Source organism: Pelecanus crispus, chromosome 4 (genome assembly GCF_030463565.1).
Source record: "Pelecanus crispus isolate bPelCri1 chromosome 4, bPelCri1.pri, whole genome shotgun sequence".
In the NCBI taxonomy this organism is placed as follows: Eukaryota; Metazoa; Chordata; class Aves; order Pelecaniformes; family Pelecanidae; genus Pelecanus; species Pelecanus crispus.
The window spans coordinates 2,145,631-2,166,618 of record NC_134646.1 but is presented as its reverse complement, the minus strand read 5'-3'; the positions used below and the strand labels follow the sequence as shown (position 1 = coordinate 2,166,618).

General features: G+C 48.2%; 1 protein-coding gene across 1 annotated transcript in view; it reads left to right on the top strand.

Annotated features, from left to right (window-relative positions):
* Nucleotides 1-907: 907 nt before the first annotated feature.
* The window catches only part of SLC4A4 (solute carrier family 4 member 4), a 168,104-nt gene continuing 148,023 nt past the window's right edge, over nucleotides 908-20,988 (top strand). Inside the window, exons 1-2 of the mRNA XM_075709210.1 lie at nucleotides 908-980; nucleotides 20,198-20,377. Coding sequence (XP_075565325.1) covers nucleotides 908-980; nucleotides 20,198-20,377 — 253 coding nt within the window. The remainder of the gene's footprint in view (nucleotides 981-20,197; nucleotides 20,378-20,988) is intronic.

The following is a 20,988-nucleotide window of genomic DNA, read 5'->3' as shown; positions in this document are numbered from 1 at the left end:
TGTCAAAAGTGAATTTGCAGGTGAGCCCTTGGAAAGCGTGCAGGGTCTTATTTTGCGGGTGAAATACGGCAGCACCAGCTCTGGGCAGCGCCGCGGGAGGAGTCTTACGGCGGAGGCGTAGGATTAGGAGTCTCTTCCGTGCAGAGAAGCGGATGAGAGGTGGAGGGAAAAGGGGAGGGGAGCAGAAGGCAACTACTAAAACCCGTCCCCAAATGGATGAATGAATGGGTGAGACGCATAGATGACGGTCTGCCTGGCTGTAGCTTGGTCTCCGGATAATCCTCGTATGTCAGATTTCTCTAAGGCCAACATGTGACACAAAGCTTGCCTCTCAACACACAAGTGTGCTTTGCTGGCATTAAGAGGCTGGCTGAAGGCTGGTCTCCCACCGCGCGTTCCAACGCGTGTGTCTGCGTGTTGTATGCGTGCGTGCTTGCGTACGCGGTTCTGCAGCCGAGGTCTTTTAGAAGAACTTTGAAGGGAACCTGGAATTCCACAAACTCTTGGCTATTGCATAGACAGTCCCAAACTTGCCTCTGTGTGTATACGGCCTTTTTGGAAAAAAAGGAAAAAGGAGGAGGGGGCGGGGGGGGAAACCAAACAACAAAAACCCAAACGAGAAACAGGGGAAAAAACCTCCAAAGACTTCTAGCCGGGATTACCTTTCTCCCACCTGTCAGCACTGATGTCCTCTCAAGGTTAGAATTGGAGCTGCGCGAGGCCAGCTTAAACCAAACGCCGTTCGAAAGGAGCTCTATGAAGGAACAGCAGGCGCTGGGAGAACAGGAGTGCCCGCAGGAACATGAACAGCAGCTTGCAAGTTAACCTGCCCAGGACCTGGGCTGGTTCAAATAGCTCGCTCCAGGAGAAGTCTGAGCATTCCTTTTTTCTTTTCTATTACTATAGGATGGAGGACGAGGCAGTACTGGATAGAGGGGCTTCCTTCCTTAAACATGTATGTGATGAAGAAGAAGTGGAAGGTAAGAGACCTTGGACTGCTGGGGAGAAAGGGTACCTTCACCGTTTGTGTCTGTATTTACGATCGGCGCAGTCGGATAGCGGCAAAAAAAGGGCGCCTCTGTTTTGCCGAGTAATTAATCCTAAAATTGCTTGAAACACGGGTAAGCTTGATCGGGGTGAGACTGACTTTTTAAAGAAATCCTCTCTTTCAGTTCAGGAGCGACGGGTGTTAGATGCTGCTGGCACACATTTCCACTTGCCGCAAAATCGTGTTTGCTCTGTCCTGCATAGTAGCTGGGAGATATCGGGGCTGTTTGTTTTTCTTTCCTCTACGAATATAGCTCTGGCAACGCTTGCATATCACCACTGCGCTTGGAGGTGCAGGAATACGGTGGCAGGTGTCGCGGAGGGAGAAGGGAACTGGAAAAACCGGCAGAATTTGTACCCGGTGTCAGGGGTGGGCATAAGGCAGCAAGTGGATGTTTGCATGGGTTATCCTAAGCTAAAAAGCTTAGGAGGAATAAAGAGAAGGTTTTTCCCTTGAAGAGGAACTTTTTAACAGAGCAAACAGTTTCTTCACTTTTTAGGAAAAGAGTAGACTCCTTGGAAAGCATTTTTATTCTCTCTCTAACTAGAAATGTTCTGAAGTCCCAAGGGTAAAAGGCATTTCAAGGAGTTTAGTTTAAGGTTGTTTGTGGAAAATGATTAAGCCGTTAGGAATGAATTATTTGCAGCAAATTCTCTTGTTTTATGAGGATGAGTTGACCGTGTGCTTGATAAAGGAGGAGAGGGCGACAGGGTACGTACTCTGCCTGGAAGGGGAAGGAGGCCGGCATTTCACCTCACAGTCCTATCCTTCCCCTCCTGACTTAGCTATATAATTTTATTCCAGTTTCTTTATTTGCAAACAAATGCCTCTGGCTTTTCGGTTTAAAGTGTTTCAAAAAGTGTAGGGTTACGGCAGTGTCATTGTCACTGGTCATGGACGGTACAGGATCAAGCAGTTGGAAAGAAAATAATCTCCAAAAAGATGGATTAGAACACCTCCAGCAAATCAAACCAGTCATTTCCGTGCAAAAGCCGGTGTTTCCTTCCTCTCTCGTGTGAAGTAATCTGTGCTCAGTAGCTATAAATCATGGTGAGGTTAATTAGGCCATTTGCTGTCTGCGGGGTCAGAATGACAGGGGGTTGTGTTAGCCTTTTGCTTGTAGAATCACTGATACTTTGGCACAGCAGAAGCATTTGAGAGGGGAGGGAGGGAGAGAGAATGTTTCTTACATTTTACTGTCTGAAATGTTGCCGCATGCTGTTGTGGTGTGTATTGCTGATACGTGACGCTCGGGGAATAGAATACAAATTGTTATTTGTGAAGAGCAGTGCGGGAGCGTCCTTCTTAACTGTCTGCAGGTGCTGTGGAAAAGGTTGTGGTTAATGCTTTCAGGAATATCTGTAGGTGTGGCGTGTTTATCTCCGTGTTTTGAGGTAGGTATCCTCATTTGATTGAGTTGGGCTGACAGACCTGTGGCAGTTCATCTCGCTGGGGTAAGGAGGAGAGGAGGTGAAACAAATATTTCTAATTGCACGCGACAGGCCTCTGAGAACTCTAGCTGCTTGTCTGAGCCTCCAGAGAGACTTGGAGCTGTGTAACCAGCTAATTCCTTTGTTCGTGCTAAAGGCAGCGCCTTGATTCTCGCCCGGCTTCTGCGAATGACCTAGCTAAATCCCAAAAGGAGCTGCCATCTGTGGCGGGGCCAGTGCTGACGCCGTAGCATCTGTCGGTGTCACCATGCACGTACGGCGCACGTATCATTCGGTTGGTGAGTTGCTGCTCAGCCACGCCGCTCTTCTGGAGCGGGACGGCCTTGATTTCATAGCGTACCGGGCAACTTTGGGGCATTACCACAGTGCAAGTAATCATTAAAGGCTTTGGCATTTTGAAGAGATCTTACTTGCCGTAGAAAAGAGGAAGATTTCCCCCCTAAATGATTCTGTGCTTCTGTGCATGTCCTCAGCTACATCTAACTCTCTACACAGATATGCGCCATGTACAGAAGTACACTTAATGCATGTGTGTATCTAATACGCACGCATGTACCCCGTGTACGGTCACAGTCTGCGTGTATAGAATGAATTGTAGACTCAGAGAGCAGTTTGGGTTTGAAGGGACCTTTTAAAGACCATCTAGGCCAACCCCCCTGCAGTAAGCAGGGACGTCTTCCACTAGATCAAGTTGGCCAAAGCCCCATCCAGCCTGACCTTGAACGCTTCCAGGGATGGGGCATCTGCAGCTTCTCTGGGCAACCTGTTCCAGTGCCTCACCACCCTCACAGTGAAGAATTTCTTCTTTATATCCAATCTAAATGTGCTCTCTTTCAGTTTAAGATCCAACGGAAGGGCTAAACCATCAGGTTGAAGACCTTCAGCTGACACTTGGTGCGGGTGCTTTAAAGTCTCTCTGCTAGATTTCTGCACTGCAAGTGGAGTGGTTTCGAGGAGGAGAGTGTTAGTCTAGAGACCTGAAGGTGTTAGCTCTGAAGTGCTCTCCATTACTTCAGCCACTCTCATGGTACAGTTATAACTTGCTTTTCCAAGAGGCTTACAGTAGTTGTTTCCTCTGTAGAAGAAGGTAACAGCGAGTGGAATCGTTACCTCCCTATGTATTTTATTTTTCCTGATAGTTTCTACATTTAGCCTACTTTTATGAGGAAACAACATTCCTATCATAAAGTTGTTTGCCTCTCTTGCCTCTTCTTTCCATTCCTCTCCCAATAATTTTTTGCACCCCGCAGCAATAATGATCAACTTTCTCAGGAAGGCTCTTTAAAGCTACTCTTAATTTCGCTGAACTTGTAGGAAAAAAAAAAACCAACCAGCCAAGCAGAGAGGAGAGACTGTTTGCTTTTCCCTCTGGTAGGGAAAGGGGAATTGTAACCTTTATCAGGAGAGAGCTGGCAGCGCAGTGTTAGGGCAGTGGGACTTGGGGGTTCCCCAGCTGCAGGAGTTTGCAGGAGAGAAGGGGGAAAACCCTGCTGCGAAACATTCAAACTTGCTTAGAAAGCAGGCTGCTTTTGTTGCTTGTGAACCGGTTTGATTTCAAACAGATGAAGACAGAAGGTTTAAGTCATTTTCAGCATCCCTCTTTTGCGTGTTCTTTGCAAGAAGAGACAAAGAGCGTGGTGTCGTTTTATTGGTAGCCGATGGCCTCACGTCTATGAGATGGAGGTAACAACTCTGAATTACCACATCACTCACGAATTTGATTATGTAGCGGTGTAGGGGAGAGGGAAGGACTTTGCTCTCCAAGGAGGGGGAAAACGGGCATTTCTGGTCAGTAGGATGTTGAGACATTTTCAGCTTGGGGCAATTGTCGGTCATGCCCTTGCTGAGTAAATGTAATGTTAATAGAAACCACGCATACCTGACAAAAGTATGTCCTTTGGGCCAGGTTCCAGAGATTAAACAATCTTTAATGAATGCTTCTGTAAGATGGCACCTCAGTCTGGTCCTACGCTGGAATGTGTTGCTATTTTATCAGTGATATCAGCTGTTGATATTAGAAAATTATTCCGTTCCGGCTCACCCCCTACTGTCTTTATCAGTGGGAGAGCTCAACGGATTAATTCCGTACCTGTTGGTTATGAAGAGCTGCTTTGCTGGCCGTCGCTGATGTTGCACCTAAGTGCCCAGAAATGTGACTTGGTGAGACGAGGGATCTGCCTGGGTCCGGCTCAGAGCGTGGAAGGAAAGCAAGTCGAAAACGTAGGCTTTCCTGGGGGAAATCAGGAAGAGGCACTGCCCTAAGCTGAACCTCCGGTGCGAGAAAACCGTTCCCATTCATTTGGAGCACTGCACGTTCCTTTCCTTGAAGGTAATGACATGCGGCTGTAATGCCACTGTTAGGAGCGCTGCTATGTGTGACATAAACAGATTACTTAACCAATTTTGCAAGAGGGGAAAAGTAAAGCTCCACCTTATCCTTTGAGATAAGGTATTCTTGGCTCTCTAAGCGTAACTTCCCCCGGGCTTGCTGCCACCCTGACTTCATGGTGGGGCGGAGGATGCTTGGTTTCAAGTCTGACAGCTCTGCTGCTGGGAGGCCCGAGGAGCGCTCTGGCTGCGTGGCTGACGGGAAGGGACCGGCGCTCCCGGCGGGTGTTTTGTCCCGCGTTCCAAACGAGTTGCAAAGTAAAGGTCTCGAGAGTATCTCTTAGCGCTGTCGCAGGAGCAAATTCAGGAAAAAACGCTGTTGCAGTGGGAACTTTTTAACGGATCCTGTTATCGTTATGGGATTTACCGTATAGAGAGCCTAAAACAGGGGTTTCGTAACAACTTTCTATAACTGCTTTTTCCATTTCAGCTGACTGCTCCCCACACTTTCCTCCTCCTTGCTTTCTATTCTCGACCCTGTGGTGTCATGGCACTTGCTGGTAGAAAGCTGTGTGATGCCGTAAGCCTAAGACTATTACTTGATGGTTGGATCAATGAGCAGAGAGGTTGAAAGGGTGAAGATAACTGTGAAAATTTTTACCCTTACTAACAGCAGGCAGAAGGTAGGAGAAATGAGCTGTATTTACCCATGTACTTTGTTTTCTTTTTCTTCTCTCATCCCCGCCCTCAGTTTTTGACCACTGACCGTAGGCAGACCTTCTCCATTTTCAGAAATAACCAGAAGACCTGTTTCATATCAGTTAGAGTTGTTAATTGCTTCTCAAATAAAGATGATTAAAAAAATTAATCCGGTAAAATCTGAGCACAGAATGTACTTCATTAATATTCTTTGGTACCTTTCATTTATATGCAGAGGTAGCGTTGGCTGTATTTTGCTTTGGTAAAACCGAGTCGGGCTTTGCTGGTGCAAAAGCAAAGCGACCAGGACTCGGGCGCTGCCTTTTTGCTCTCTTTCTGTACAGCAGCTGGCACGGCTTGGGAACGGCAGGCACAGATCGGGGCCTAAATGCTGCCCCACGCAGCTAGTAAAAACAAGACGGGTGGGTTGGATCTTCTCAACGTTGAGGTATCTGGGTAAAAGATTTCGGATGAGCTCTTCTCCAGCTTTGATTCTCCACGACATTTTGCAGGATACCGAAACGTGCCGTTAACTGGTTCGTCATAAACGAAAAGGTCTAGTGGCATGACTTCACGGCAGACTTTCGATAATATGGTAAATCCCTATGGAAAAGTTGGGAGCCATTTTTGTGTGTGTGGATTAATGAGGTCAGTAGTACAAATGCTGTGAGGTCTGTGAAATATGAATCACTCGTCGAGTGGTTTGTTCAGAAATTTTTGTCATGGAGATAATAGCACTTTGCAGTCATTTGTTGGCTTGCTGCTAGCAAATCTATGAGTGTGCTTACTATTGGCAGTTTCCAGCAGGTGTCTGTGTTCCCCATCGTCGCAGGGGATATCATTCTGGCCATTGCAGACGTCTTTCATCTGTTGTCAAGAATCAGTGTTAGCTTTAAAGTTGCTGGGGTTGTGTGAGAAGGTGCCGATGCCCACCTCCTCCGAGCTCGGTGAGAAAAACTGCAATCCCAAGTTCAGATGGCGATAAGCTGGCTTTACATAAGGTAGCGATAAGTTGGCTGTGCACGCAGGAGAAATCGAGAAAATGTAAGAACAGCTGAGTCAATATGCAATGTGGTTTGCCCTCTGCGAAGGGAAGGTTGTGTTTTCTTTTAAGCGACGGTAAGTTTTGCGCTGACACATGCTGCGTGCATAAGGTACGTGGCAGCAAAGGAAGGTGTTTCCGTGCCATTCTGACGGCGGCTGGCTGTTTTCCGTCTCTGATCTGTTCAGAAACAGTCATCGGCTCTCTGACCTGGCGGTGAAATTCATTTTGCTGAGGGCTGTGCTAATCTGAAGGGTGGCCCTGGCATGGCACCTTACAGCCTTTGACGGGAGCCGCTTCTCAGAGTTGGATGTTTTTGGTTCCTGGGGCCACCCTGAAGCTGCTGGTCCCTCCCCAGAGAGAGCGGGCGCTTGGGCAGTGCACGGGAGTCCAGTCCAGGGCCATGGGCCTCCCTTGTCTCCGTGTGCTCATGATAACGACTACAAAGGTCATTTTTTAAGCCCTTCTTTTCTTTTTGTGCTTCGATTTCTGTCGATGCCGCCCAACATCAGTGTGCGTGCAGGCTGGTGGTGTAGTTGTGCACCTGTGATGGTTTGGTCCTCTCCTGGGTCGTTTCAGTGAGGATTGAAGTCTGTGCTTGTTTGACTGTCTTCTCCCACCCATTGTATATACTTTCCTCTGCCCAATAGTTCTTTTTTTAAGGTGCAGTAATACTGGATATGGCAGTTCAGGATGGAGACTGAAGAACCCATACAGCCTTTGCTCGGTCTTCGGATGCAAGCCCCAGATGTGCTGATTACCCTTCCTGAATTTTTCTGGCCATATAAAATTTAAAGGTGACATAAAATGTATTGGGGAGGCCCAGTCGCAGCTGCAAAATGTGTAATGCAAGCGTTTGCTCTGTTTGGCCGTACTTAGCAAACTCTCTCGTGGTTTTTGCCTGTCCACTGAATTGACAGATCTTTAAGAGACGTACTCCATGCCGTAAATCAAGGCGTAGAGAAGCGGTGAAGGTCAATGACAGAACCCACTTGGCAAACAGGGAAAGAGACTGAAACAGGAAGTGGAAGACAGCAGATCCTGTGCCGGGGTTGGGTTCCTTCAAGCTTGGCCATGTTAAACAGGCGACGCTTCCGTGTAGCTTGGGAGCACAGGAGTGTCCTTCCCCTCTTGTCTGTGCGCCCAGTGCTGCTGGAGCTGGGCTTAATCTGGAAACTGGTTCTAGGGCCGTTTCTGTAGCTTGCCGGGATAAGTGCGGTCCGTACGCTAGTTCAGTCGTCATCTCGGCCTCTGTGAAGGTCTGTCCCTTTGGGTGATATTCCTAATCTGGTTGCACAACGCTGTGAGAGCTTCCTTAGCGGTGTAAAGGGGCTGAGGAGGGAGGTAGGAAACGCCGGCGCTTCCGTGAAGGAAGCGTTGTGCTCTTGGAGAGGCATCAGGAGGCCTTTGTGTGAACGGGGCTCCCGCCGGTGAGCATCACGTTGTTTGCATTCCTTCGTGGTGCCTTGCTGGCAGCAGCCTGGCCTTCTAGCAACCCCAGCTTCGGTCACAGTCTGCCTTTTATAAAACGCACCGCAGCCTCTATATGTTTAATTATAACTGCAGCCTTGGAATCAAGGTTCGCTTGCAGCAGGGCTGGTTTCCTACTGATGCAGTACTGCGGAGTCGAGGACTTCCCAGGAGCTGCCCGGCACTTTGCAAACCCAAGGAAACAGGACGGTGGTTTAGGTAGGTCTCTGCGGGGCACGTTGCACTTGCATATCATGCTTTTGTTGTTAACCTGTGCCCAGCCTTTGCTGTTTGTTCTTCAGGCGTTGCACAACGTGCTACTCCGTGCAGTCGTTGGCGGTGATTAGGAGTTCAGGCTCTAAAAAGATCACGGTGTTTGCTTCCGAGTTTGGAGCGCGGGTTTCGGCGGCGTGCCTTCCCGTTGCCTCTGCGCAAGCGGTAAAGCAGCAGCCGACCTCTGGTACCCGGGAAGCAGTTTGAGGTTCTTTCTCTGAAATGCGGCAGCGCTTGGATGACTTAGACAGTATACCACAGCTCTTACTTATATTGGAGGGTGGTCGAAAACCTACCTGCATCGGTGACCTCAACAGTGCCAAGTACAGCTTGGTATTTATTTGGTCAGCCTTGGTAATGAGTGAGCTGCAAGTACAGAAAGCGAGGCCAAGGTTTTCAGCCAAAATGGGCTATTTTGGGTGGTCGTTTGGGGCATTTCGGAGGGGGACGTGATTTTAAAAGAACTGTGGTTAGTACTCGAGGCAGATGCCAGAAAATGCAAAGCTTCCGAACAGCTTGGCCTAAAACTTAAATCAAAAGGTCCAGCACGGCTCCCTGCCTCTGCCCTGTTCCCCAGAGCCGTGTCTTTTTAAAGTCTTCCTTTTCTTTCTGTGGAATCCAAGCAGTACTGGCCAGATTAGATCAGATCCCAGCAGGACAGGTTCGGTGGCTTCTGTAACCTCTCACAGCTCCAAAGAAGAGAGGAAGAAAAGCAGCTTACGGGGTTGTGGGTAAGAGTCTCGCAGTGGCTTATATAAAGCTCGGTGAGAATACCCCAAATGCATGTCTATTGTTCTGTCTAAACAATGTCCACCCATTAATTCACTGCCAACTTCCTTATATTTTCCTGTCGTGGAGCAGTACTTCATAGCTGTCACCAATGTGTGTCTTCTGGGCTTCCTATTCTGATCCTTTCCTAGCAATTTCTAGCGTAGTTTTTAGTGACTGACTTGGTCTGCTCCTTCTAAACAAATGCGGTTTGTAGCAACTTCAAGAAGTCAAACGAAAACCTCATTTCATTTTTTACATTTTCTTCTCCTGTTTAGATATTCTTGACTTCATGTGAGCTCTGTCCTTCAGAGCCGTCCCGTTCCTCAGGGCGCAGTGCTAACTCACCTTTTAAAGGTGGTTTGCTGGAGCAGCCTCTGAATCTTGTTGGGAATCTGGCGGTTCAGGTCTGGGTCATTGATGGATAGCGGGCGAGCGCACGTTTGAAAATGGGAAGTGCAAGCTTTAGACAGATGGCTGGGAAGACTTTCCCTCTGGCTAACTATAGCGTTGTTACGTGGGAACCTTTTAAAGATTGCAGAGGTCACTTTATGTAACGATTAAACTGACCTTTTGAAGATCTTGAAGTTCTAGAAGCCTGATGTTATAACAAGAAGAAACAAACAAAAAAAATACCCTGTTTACATGCTGTCTTCCCCTGCTCAGCTCAGTTCCCTGCCCCTTGTAGTGATTTTGCTAAAGGACTGTACATTAAGATGCGAAGGGTGGTAAAATAAATACCTAAAATGATCTCTGGACAAGTTCCCTGCTCGATTAAGTACCTGCGTCTTCGTTGCTGATGCTGGGTCCTCTCTTGAATGCTTTCATCTTAGCCATGAATTTGGGGTTCTTTTGGCAGAACTGGCAGAATGGAAGAGCGCCCTGTTGTTTCTAATCTTATCCCTTCCCGTTTCATCTCTCAGTTGCAGACTAGCTTGGGTTTTGTCTCTCTTGGAGCCACCACTTTCTTTTTTGCCCTTTGCTCCATCTCTCCCATTGCAGGCTGTTCTCCTGATGGCATTTATTAGGTTGTGAACCTTACGGTTGTCCTTTCACAAGTATTTGGTCCCGTCACCTGATGGATTCACGCTGACCATTTTCTTTGGCCAACGGCCACATACCGTGGAAGAATTAGTTCATTGCACGCTACTACTGTTTTAAAGGCCCTTATGCCCGAGGGCCTTCCTGACCTCGGTTTTTTTCAGCTACCTGGGTACAGACTTACCCTACTTCATACTAGTCTTTTCCATACAGACGTGATTTCTGCTGCTTCTCCCAGCCCGTCTCTTATCAGGCATCCTTTGTCCAACTCTAGGCACCTACCTGCTATTGCTGGTCCTGTGGCGGTCTGCGCTCAGTCCCTCAAAAAGACCTTGGGTTCCCTCCACGGGAACCTCTCGCAGAGAGGTAATTTGGTGCGTCACCGCTGTGAGACATGCGTGCATGTTTCTGCGCTAATAAAATCGTTGCTGTCGGACAAAGAGCCGAGTCTGTTCGAACACGGTTGTGCTGGCCACCTCTCTTTGGAGGGGAACGCATCTTTTCTGTGCTTCTACTGCTTGACGGGGCTTTGTCGCTGTGGGGAACAGGAGGGATTTGGAGCCAATTTATCTCCAACTGGTATGTTAACTTGTTTATATTTCAGCCAGATTTCAACAAAATGCTCAATGGATCCTGCTGCTGTTTTTCTGATCGATAATTTTTTACTCGCCTGGAAAATCAGTCACTTGAATATCAGCGTGTGTTCTGAAAACCCTGTGGGGATGGAGTGGTGAGCCTGGGAGTGTGCCTGGTTGGCCCGTCTAAAGGATCGGTTATGGTTTTGTTCTGTTTTCTTTCAAGTTTCGGTATCTGCGTTCATATGGATTAATGGGAATAGTACTTAGCTCTTACACAGTGCTAGGGGAAATCGTCACGTTCCTTGTTTCCACTGCGTGAGCCAGCCACGTTCACTGATGGGTCTTGTGGATGACCATGTCTTTTCTCCTACCCAGAATTTACATCTTCCTAATGTATCATTGAAAATATCCCCCCTTTGCCTGTTGGTTTTGTGGCATGTGTTTTCATCCTGGGTGGAAATTAATGCTCTTTCTGATCACCCCGGGGAAAATTTTGAGGTGAAATAGGGTGATTGTATAGGAGGGACTGGGAGAGTCGTTCCTGTTCCACTGGTGCGAACGGTTGTCTGCAGCGGGGTGTCGCGTCTGTGCCCGCTCCGCCGCTAGCACCGGTCTCGGGGGGTGTTTGGCACCCGTAACCCCTTCAAAATCAGGTAGGTTTAAGGGCACCCGGCACGTGACGGCGTGGCCTTTTGTTCTTATTTCTTGAGCTGATTTGAAACTAAGCAGGGCTTAGTTTGGGACATGCTCAGTGCTACTTTTAGTATCTCCCTTTTAAAATGGATCATCCCCGTGATTTATGTGTCCTTCTGGGCCATCAGCTTTTTCTGTCATTTATTTCCTTTGATTCTCACACGAAACGAGAAGCACCCTCCTGCCGCCACCCCCGGCTTTGAGAAGCAGCTGCTAAAAGCCGCGCTAGCCTGGCTGCAGTCCCAGCGGCGTGTTGGCTAGCGCCACGTCTCGCTGCGTGCTTGGCCATACACCGACGCCTCCTCCTTGGCCGCAGAGGTGTGCCGTGCCGTCTTCTGCTGACGAAGCACGCGGCGGGGCTGCATCCCCTGCCCGTCTCGTGTGACTACGGAGCTGCGGTAAGCGCGGATTCCTAAACGTGAGACATCGCTACGGAGCAAGTTTTCATAAAGTTAGCAAGTCGTTAGCGGTAGGAGTGAAAGCCGTACGCTCCTGGGGTGCGTCAGAAGCCACATCAATAAGTAAAGCTTCCCCGCCCTGAGGGTACGCTGTGTTTCAATTCCAGCCAGGTACGAGACTGATAGCTAAGCTCTGGAAATGGGCAGAGAAGGGCACGCACCTTCGCTTGCCTGTGGCTTGACCTGTAGGTCAGCCATGCCCCAAAATGAAATGGCTGGGGCGTCCTGAGCAAAGCCCGTCATTCAGGGGGCCTGAAACGTCTGTCCCAGTCTTCTCCGAGAGCCTGGGTGCACAGGGCTGCCCAACGCAGGAGGCGCGAGTGGCCAGAGCTTGCGGAGAAAGAGGGTGGCTGTGTAGACATGTCAAGGGTAACCACATGAGCCTGTCCAAGCCTGATTGGGTTTAATGTGACTCTGCCTGTTCTTTGGAAGGGAGCCCTGAAAGTGAAAACAAGGGCCAGGTGGAAAGTGCTAACACTCAGCTCATTTTCACTGCTTTATAAATTTTTAATGTTGGGTTTTGATCTTGTTTCCTTCTAAGGTGCCGATCTGAGATTCTTTCTTTATGGGCTAGTCTGACCAGGCTCTACGTCTCAACAACCCCAGTCATGTGGAAGGGATTCCTTCTTCGATACTGCGCACCAGGCAGACTTTATCCTTTGATCCTGTAACTTTCGGCTCTTTTCTCCAAATGACCAAGTTTAGTTTTTCCTAAGCAAAAGCCGTCGTGCTGTCACCATTTTCTTAGAAGAGTTAAGTGCTTAAAAATGGAGAGGATCATAAATAAAATGATCTCTTTCTGCTTGTTCGTTTGGCTGTAGATACCTGCAATGAGAAAAGAATTTCAGTCTTAAACGCAGCATCAGGGTTAAAGTCTGCTCTTGGTCATGCACTAAGACGGCAGAAAGCCGTAGACTCGGCTTGGTGTCCAGATGAATGCAGAGACCCCAGGCCCAAAAGGTATCACCGCACTTAGATAGTCTAATCGTATCTGCTGATGTACCTTTTTTCTTTATTTTTTTTTCTTTTTTTTTTTTTTCCCCTCATGCTAAGGTGTATGATTTCAGTTTGCATTTCCTGTAACACAGGTTTTGTGGTAGTACCCTACATTCGGGTTACTACCGTGGCTGCTGATAATCTATTACATGCATGTGTTGAAATACACAGTACAAAAGGCGCTGTGGAAAGACTGTCGTTGCAGGATGAAGCTCCCCAGAATCACCTAAATTGAAACTTCACGGGAAACCTGAGCTCTACAGCTCTCCGTAGGTGCGTCACACATCAGGTCTATTCTGTATGATTCTTCTGGGAGGAACTGGTTTCTTACCAAGGACATGGTAGGAAGCGATAATACTCTTTAAGGCAGATGTGGTTCCAGAACTAGTTTGGGAAACCACACTTGAGCTACGGACTTCCCTCTATACAAATGTTTTTTGTCATTTGCCGCCTATGTCGTAGCATGAATCCGCGTGTTTTGAACAACATGAGATGGGTTGTGCTTCCCGGGCCTTGGGATGTCCAGTTTGGGGCTGACATGATCGCATACAGAGTGAGTAATTCCCCTGCTCCCAGCACACTTCTCATGCAGGCAGATCCCAAGGTCATAGAATCATAGAATCACGGAATGCTTTGGGTGGAAGGGACCTTTAGAGCTCCCCCAGCCCAACCCCTGCAGTGCCAGGGACAGCTTTAACCAGAGCAGGGTGCTCAGAGCCCCGTCCAACCTGGCCTGGGATGTTGCCAGGGATGGGGCCTCCACTGCCTCTCTGGGCAACCCCTTCCAGTGCTTGACCACCCTCATTGTAAAAAATTTCTTCCTTATATCTAGTCTAGATCTATTCTTCTTTAGCTTAAATCCATTATTCCTTGTCCTGTCACAATGGGCCTTGTTACAAAGATTCTCCCCATCCTTCATGTAGGGCCCCTTAAGTATTGGAAGGTCGCAATAAGGTCTCCTCGCAGACTTCTCTTCTCCAGGCTGAAAAATCCCAGCTCCCTCAGCCTGGCCTTGTAGCAGAGGTGCTCCAGCCCTCGGGTCATTTTGGTGGCCTCCTCTGGGCCTGCTCCAGCAGGTCTCTTCATCATGTATATTTAACCAGCTCCTCAGCTGGCGATGCCAGGCTTGTCCTGGTTCTGTCACAGCTGCACTCTCCCTTGCTTAGCAGTGAGCAGGGCAGCCGCTCCGTGCGTGCCTCATCATAGAATCATCAAATCGTTTGGGTTGGAAAAGCCCTTTAAGATCATCCAGCCCAACCATTAACCTACACTACCAAGTCCACACTAAACCAATCAAGGGTAGACCAGACTGAACCATGTCCCCAAGTGCCACCTCTACCCGTTTTTTGAACCCCTCCAGGGATGGGGACTCCCCCACCTCTCTGGGCAGCCTGTTCCAATGCTTGACCACCCTTTCCGTGAAGAAATTTTTCCTAATATCCAACCTAAACCTCCCCTGGCGCAGCTTGAGCCCATTTCCTCTCGTCCTATCGCTAACTACATGGGAGAAGAGCCCAACACCCCCCTCCCTGCCCCCTCCTGTCAGGCAGCTGTAGAGAGCGATGAGGTCTCCCCTCAGCCTCCTCTTCTCCAGGCTGAACACCCCCAGCTCCCTCAGCCGCTCCCCACCAGCCCTGTGCTCCAGACCCTGCCCCAGCTCCGTTGCCCTTCTCTGAACATGCTCCAGCACCTCAATGTCTTTCTTGTATTGAGGGGCCCTTGCACGTACGCCCTGCCTCTCGGTCTCCAAACAGCTGCCGTCCTTTCTTCCTTGGACAGAGAAAGGATCCTCACCCACAGACAGCTTGGGTTTGATTCCAGCCTTGTGCCACAGCGACTGCAAAGACACCTAGACAGAATTATGGCTGTAGAGGTACAGGAACCTGGTGTGTTTGATGCAAGTCCTGGCTTTTCCTGCTGAGAAACCCTCACGAAGCTTTCTGCTTCTTTAACCCCCACATTTCCTTAAATGGAATAACTCGGAAAAGAACTAGCACGGCGTTGCGTTGAGGTGGTGTGCTTGGGCTCCTGACTCGTTGAGGCAGGGCGTCCGGAGCTGCTTTCTTTTGGGCGGCTGCTAGGGTCAGCACGTGAGCTTGCGTGGCGTGCACGACTTGAGGTGCAGACAGTTTCGTTCCCAGGACCTCAACAAGACCGTGCTTGGCCGGGACAGAGACGAGATGAACAGAAATTCTCGCAGGCAGGGAGGCAATGGTGCGTTTTACAGAACTTAAATTTGGTAATGCCCGAGTGGGTTTTCACCGGTAAAAATGACTCAGGGAGTCTTGTGTGCCCAAACTCTAAATCTGGACTCTGAATCATGAGCTGCTATTCTTTAATAGCTCTTAATAAAGCAAAAGATGTGGTTTCAACCAACATTTTTCCAGGGGAAAAATACCTCTCTGATGATGACTACTTCTTGCTCCGTTAATAATCGGGTGAAACGATTTTGCTCTGAATTTGGCACATGGTAAAGTTTCTCCTCAGGCACAAGAAGCTAACTTCAAAAGTTTTAGCTACAGCAGGTGTAAGTTCAAGGAAGGCATGACCCACCGCTGTCCTTTAGAATAAAAAAGGTGCCACTTGGACCCGCAGGTCTTGCTGTGCCTCTTACCTTCGGGCTTTTAGTGTTGTGAAATACGTGCTTCTGGTCAACCAAACCAGCTCTAAAAATTAATGAGGTGCACGCAGAGGCTAATCCTGGGGGAGAGCGGGGAGGGCGATGGGAGCAGCCCCCAGAAAAGGCTGCGACTGCAGTCAGGGCCACCGGAGGAAGCTGGCAATTGGCCCCTGTCCGGGTGTACGAGAGAAAGTTACGGCTGAGCAGGACCTGGATTTACCAGGAGAAGTTTAGCACTCGGCTCTTCGCTTCCCGTCCTCCACCAAGCCGTAGGATAACAGTGCGGTGCATGCGTGTCGCGTTAAATTCATCAGGCATGACCGTTCGTAGTCAATGGTTCTCATGGGAAAGGCTCCGTTACCCCGGTGAGTAGGAAATGTCTCAGAAACCCAGGGCATTGAGAGTATGTGTCAATTGTTTCCTTCCAGGCGCTTTGGGAAGGGAGCCTAGAAGTTTATCTCAGCGTTTGCAACAATATAAGCAGATGCCAAGCGCTCCAAGTACGCAGAAAAGGAAAATGTCTTGCCTGGCCTCCCTGAACAGACTGGGAAGCAGAGGCGGGGTGGGGGGACGACGGTCAAAAAGCAACGTGAAGTAAGTCTCTCCCATGCAGAAGAGAGAAAAGCAGCTAAGTCATGCAGATGTTTGCCTGCGCATATACAATTTAGTTTCGCATTACCAAAATCTGTGCTGTGCACACGTGGTCAAAAGATTAAAGAGATTGTCCGGTTCTGTTGGCAGCATATTAAAGTATTAAGACTACAGGCTTACTATGATGTGCCTCTATTATCAAGCTGACCGCAGAATTCAAGTGCTTCAAAGGAGGACGCTGTTTTAATACAGATACCGGAATTGCCCCATCCTTTTGCGTCTGGCTTTTGGATGCGATCTTGGCTGTAGGAATCCTTTGGGCACGGCTGCCTCTGCCCTGTCTCTCCGGGGGCCACCCGTACCCTGCAGCTCCTGCTTGTGCTCAGCTAAGATCATAGAATCGTCTAGGTTGGAAAAGCCCTTTAAGATCATCCAGTTCAACCATTAACCTACACTACCAAGCCCACCTAAACCAATCAAGGGTAGACCAGACTAAACCATATCCTGAAGTGCCACATCTGCCCGTTTTTTGAACACTTCCAGGGATGGTGACTCCCCCACCTCTCTGGGCAGCCTGTTCCAATTCTTGACCACCCTTTCCGTGAAGAAATTTTTCCTAATTTCCAACCTAAACCTCCCCTGGCGCAGCTTGAGCCCATTTCCTCTCGTCCTAAGATCTCCCCTTCTGTCCCTGTGCAGCGTTTACGCCATCTGCCATGCTAAAGCTGACGTTCCCAGCTGCTGGAATCGCTCGCCGGGTTTCCTTGGGCACGCCAGAGCTAGATGGTATCTTCAGGTGCAGCCGTCTCCAGCGCTGTGGCTCTGCCCGTTCCCTCTGCGCTGGGAGCCCATTTATCAAAGATCGCCGTGCTGGCACGCTGGCCCGGAGGCAGCAGGTGCAGGTCCCTTTTCTTCTGCCGCTCTTGCGCTGCCTGATTTTTTTTTTTTTTTTTTTTTTGGACCTTGCTCGACCCCGGATTTCTGTTTCTTTTTTTGTCCTGCTCCCTGAGATGGCAAGTTATTAGCGTCTGGTACTGTACCGGACGGTTGTGCGGCTGCTGGCGCCCGGCGGCAGCAGGAGATGCGCAGGTAGCGGTGAACTGTTCATGACGCAGCCTAGATAATATTGGCTAAAAAGTAATCGTAACTTCACTCGGAGACATTTTCACTATCCCTTTGTAGCTGTTAGTTTATATCTTGACATCGCGGGCACCGTATATCTTTATATCTGTCTGGTTTATTTATTTAGTGCGGTCTTCTGCATAGTTCCCACCAGTGCATAAACTCGAGCTTGCTGTAGCACTCGAGCCAGCGCGACGACGATGATGTGCTCCATTGCAGGGCCATCTCAGGCGCTGTCGCACCAGCGTGTCTGTGAGCGAGAAGGGAATTTCTTTATAAGCCTCTGCTTTCTATTACCATTTCCACATAATAAATGACTTTGGAGCCAAAACATACCGCACTTAGTGCCAGTCTGGGGATGAAGATTTTTTTTTTCAAGTGATCGTATTGGACAACAACTTTTTTTTTTTTCTCCTCCCTTTCATTGTATTAGTCTTTGAGAATTAAGAACCCAATATTTAAGAAGCCTTTTCCAGATGCTTTTTTTATACTTCAGTAACTCAGCAACAAGCATGCGTTTAAAATTTCTAATTTGTCCTCTGTGCTTGCTTCTCAAAGGAGCTGCTGCTGGAGATCTGTGCACCTCCACAGTTTTGCTGGGCTCTCGAGCGCGTGTGTAGATGGGTATGAGAGACAGTGTAATATGCATAGGGCACGAGCTATTTTCATAAGCTGCTGGCCCCGTCCTTGCATACAGCTCATCATTCCGTTATTTGCAAAGCCCTTGGGGAACTCGGTTAGCTATTTTAAAGTTGCTATCAAGGAGGGCCAGTCTGGTCAAGCGGCTTTGTAGAAGACCTCGGATGCTTTCAGTATGAAAATGCACGTGCCAAGAAGGTGAAGGACTCTCCAGACTTCGCAGCTGGCCTCAAGAGCGTGTGGAATTTGAAATGGCAAATGCAGGGTTGTTTTTCATTGAAAAGTCAGTTTGTTACGGGAATTGGGTATTTTGTGCCTAAATTTTCAGATGTTCGGTCTCAAAGATTGGATTTATCTTAACGAGGAATTAGAGAGACATGTGTTTAGCGGTGAAGTTAACTGGTGGCCGCAGAGTCTGGCTTTACTGTTGCGCTGGCGTTTCCAGAGCACCTTCCCGTGTCTTGCAAATAAGTAGTTCGTCTGGAACCTTGTAATGCTGCTGAAAAGCAAACGGTATTAATAGGTGCAGCTTGCAGGTGAAGGGAAAGAGCAATGCATACTCTGTAATGAGGGAAAATTGGTGGAGATGGGTAAGTGGCAGGGGCCAGTTTTCTCTCTAACTTTCTCAAGTGTGCGACTGTTTTATCAAGTGAAGGCTGACTTTTGTTACTCGCTTGACTTCATCCTTATTCCTGAGCAGAAGGGAGTATGGCTGCTGCAAGAGAGAGGTGGACGCGGCTCCGAGCTGAACAGAGAGGTGTTGCAGAGCTCCGTGTCCGGTAACACAGAAGCACGTCTCGTCTGGATTCAGACGCTGTCGCCGTCGTCTTGTTGGGTGCCCACCCAACAAGAAGTTTCCACAGAAGTTTCTGTGGTTTCAGGAGCGATGGGATTTCACGTTGCGGAGTGCGTTTCAGGAGGGTCTTTTGGCTGAATACTTTCTGTGGCAGATATCTGTAGGTGCTGGAGTCAGGACCGAGGGCTGTCTTATCCGGGCGTCCCGCTCAAAGCCCCCGCGGTCACAGAGGCTGGGATCTGAAGGCTGCTCTTTGGGGGGGTCTCCCCTCTCTCTGGGGAGGCCCCTGCCAAAGGGGTTGGGGTGGGACGGTGCCGCAGGATGGAGCGTGACTCTCCAAAAGCTGTATCCTCTGCCTTCTCTGGAATACATCACCCGGTATGCTCGCGTGGGATTTTAATAGCCATGCGTTCATGCAAGGTGTAAGCATACTTAAGAATAGATGGATGTGAGGTGACCGAGCCGGTGACTCTGCAGAAAAGCTCCGCTGTGAGTAGAAGTAAATGACTGTGCCTACAGATAAATATATTTGTTCTTACGTGCGTTTGTGACTCATTCATTCGGATAAATGTACTTCAGTCAGTAATAGGGTATGTGTGTTTGTCTGAAACTCTCTGCTTGGCTATGCTGAGACATGAGTGAGGAAACCAAATTTGGTCAAAAGCGTAGAATACAGCTATCATTTATCAAGAGCTAAATCTGAAGGAGCTGGTTTTAAAGTTTACAGTAAGATGTCTGAATTATCTGGGCACCGAAAAAGACATATGAATGCTTTCTATAAGCACAAGCAAAGGTATTTATCCAAAGTTGGTAGACAGTGCAGAAAGCCCTGAAAATAAAACTTTTTTATCAAACTCATCAAAAAGACATAACAATTGGCAAATGTACTTTAAGTGCTTTAGTTTGAAACGGAAGTCTATATGAAAGGGAAAAGGCAACTTTGTGTTCACAGTCAGCGTATGAAATCTGGCACGTAACTCTTTTATTACTTAATTTTTATTTTGGAAAGTGCCAAGTACTTAGAAGTTTACAGTAACTTATGTTAGTCCTTCTTCATCTGCTGTGTTATAATAATATCCTAATGGTACTTTGACACTTGTTGTACAATGCACTGCATAGTCAAACGATGTAAATTTTGTTGCTCTAAGCTCTTCAATTAAGCTGGATCAGTTTGCACAAGGTAGGTGTTAAGTCCAGCCAGTGCATTTGGTAAAAAAAATGGAAAAATTTATGTCGAATGTTTTTGAAGAGCGCTGTATTCAATATTGCAAAATGAGCATGATGGCCTTCTGTGGTTTTTATTTGTATTTTTAAATGAGTCACAAGGACAGAATAATTATCAGAGAGTCTGCAGTGGCATGCACTCTCAGAAATGATTGTACAAAAAATACTTTTCTAAATGGTAGCTGAAGAGCTCCTAGCTCACATTTGGAGACAAGAAACATAGGACTAATTATTGTTAGGCCAGCAAAGAAAGATACTTGGCTTGCCTATTTGAGCAAAACGCAGCATGAACTGTACTGGCCAGTGATGCCCAAACTATACATGGTCCAAGTTAACATTTGCTGTGCTTGTGTTCCCTAGGTCATCACACTATTTACATTGGGGTCCACGTGCCGAAGAGCTATAGGAGAAGGAGGCGTCACAGAAGAAGAACTGGGCACAAAGAAAAGAGAGAAAAGGAGAAAATCTCCGAGAACTACTCTGACAAATCAGACGTAGAAAACGCTGATGAGACGAGCAGCAGCATCCTTAAACCACTCAGTAAGTACCGGTTTCAGTTGTCGCTCGCTACAGTGGTCTGTTGTCTAGCGATCTGCTCCTGATCTGATCACGGAGGAGGAAACTGGATCCACGGAAACGGTCGTCTCGTCTTGCAGGGTCGGAGTAGTCTTAATCAGTTGCTGTCGAATGGCTGCTGTGTCTTGGAAAAGGCACCGGCTGGAGCAGGCGTTTCATCCCTCTGTATCACTTGCGTTTGCTCCTGAGCTAATGCCAACCAGGAACAGGCCAAATTTTAAAAAGCGGTTTGACACAGGTGTGTAAAGAGGTAGCAAGGAAATGCAAAGACTGAGTAGATGCCGAGACAGATCTATTGCAGCTTCTGCCCTGGCTCTCGGGATGCGCACGCTCTCTAGAATTCACGCACCCCGTGGCTTCAGCTAGAAACAGCCCCGCAGGAGCAGGTTGATGAGAAGCACCAAGGCCACTGCTGTAGACTCTGAGAAACATACCCGCTTGGGACTGGGCTTCGTTGTATCGATAACTTGCGGTGCTAATTAGTCTTTTCCCTTCGGTAATTAACCGGTTTTAAGTTTTGCAAACAAAAAGAAGAATAAAGTGGAGCATTACTGTGTGTTTGAGCATCTGTAGGG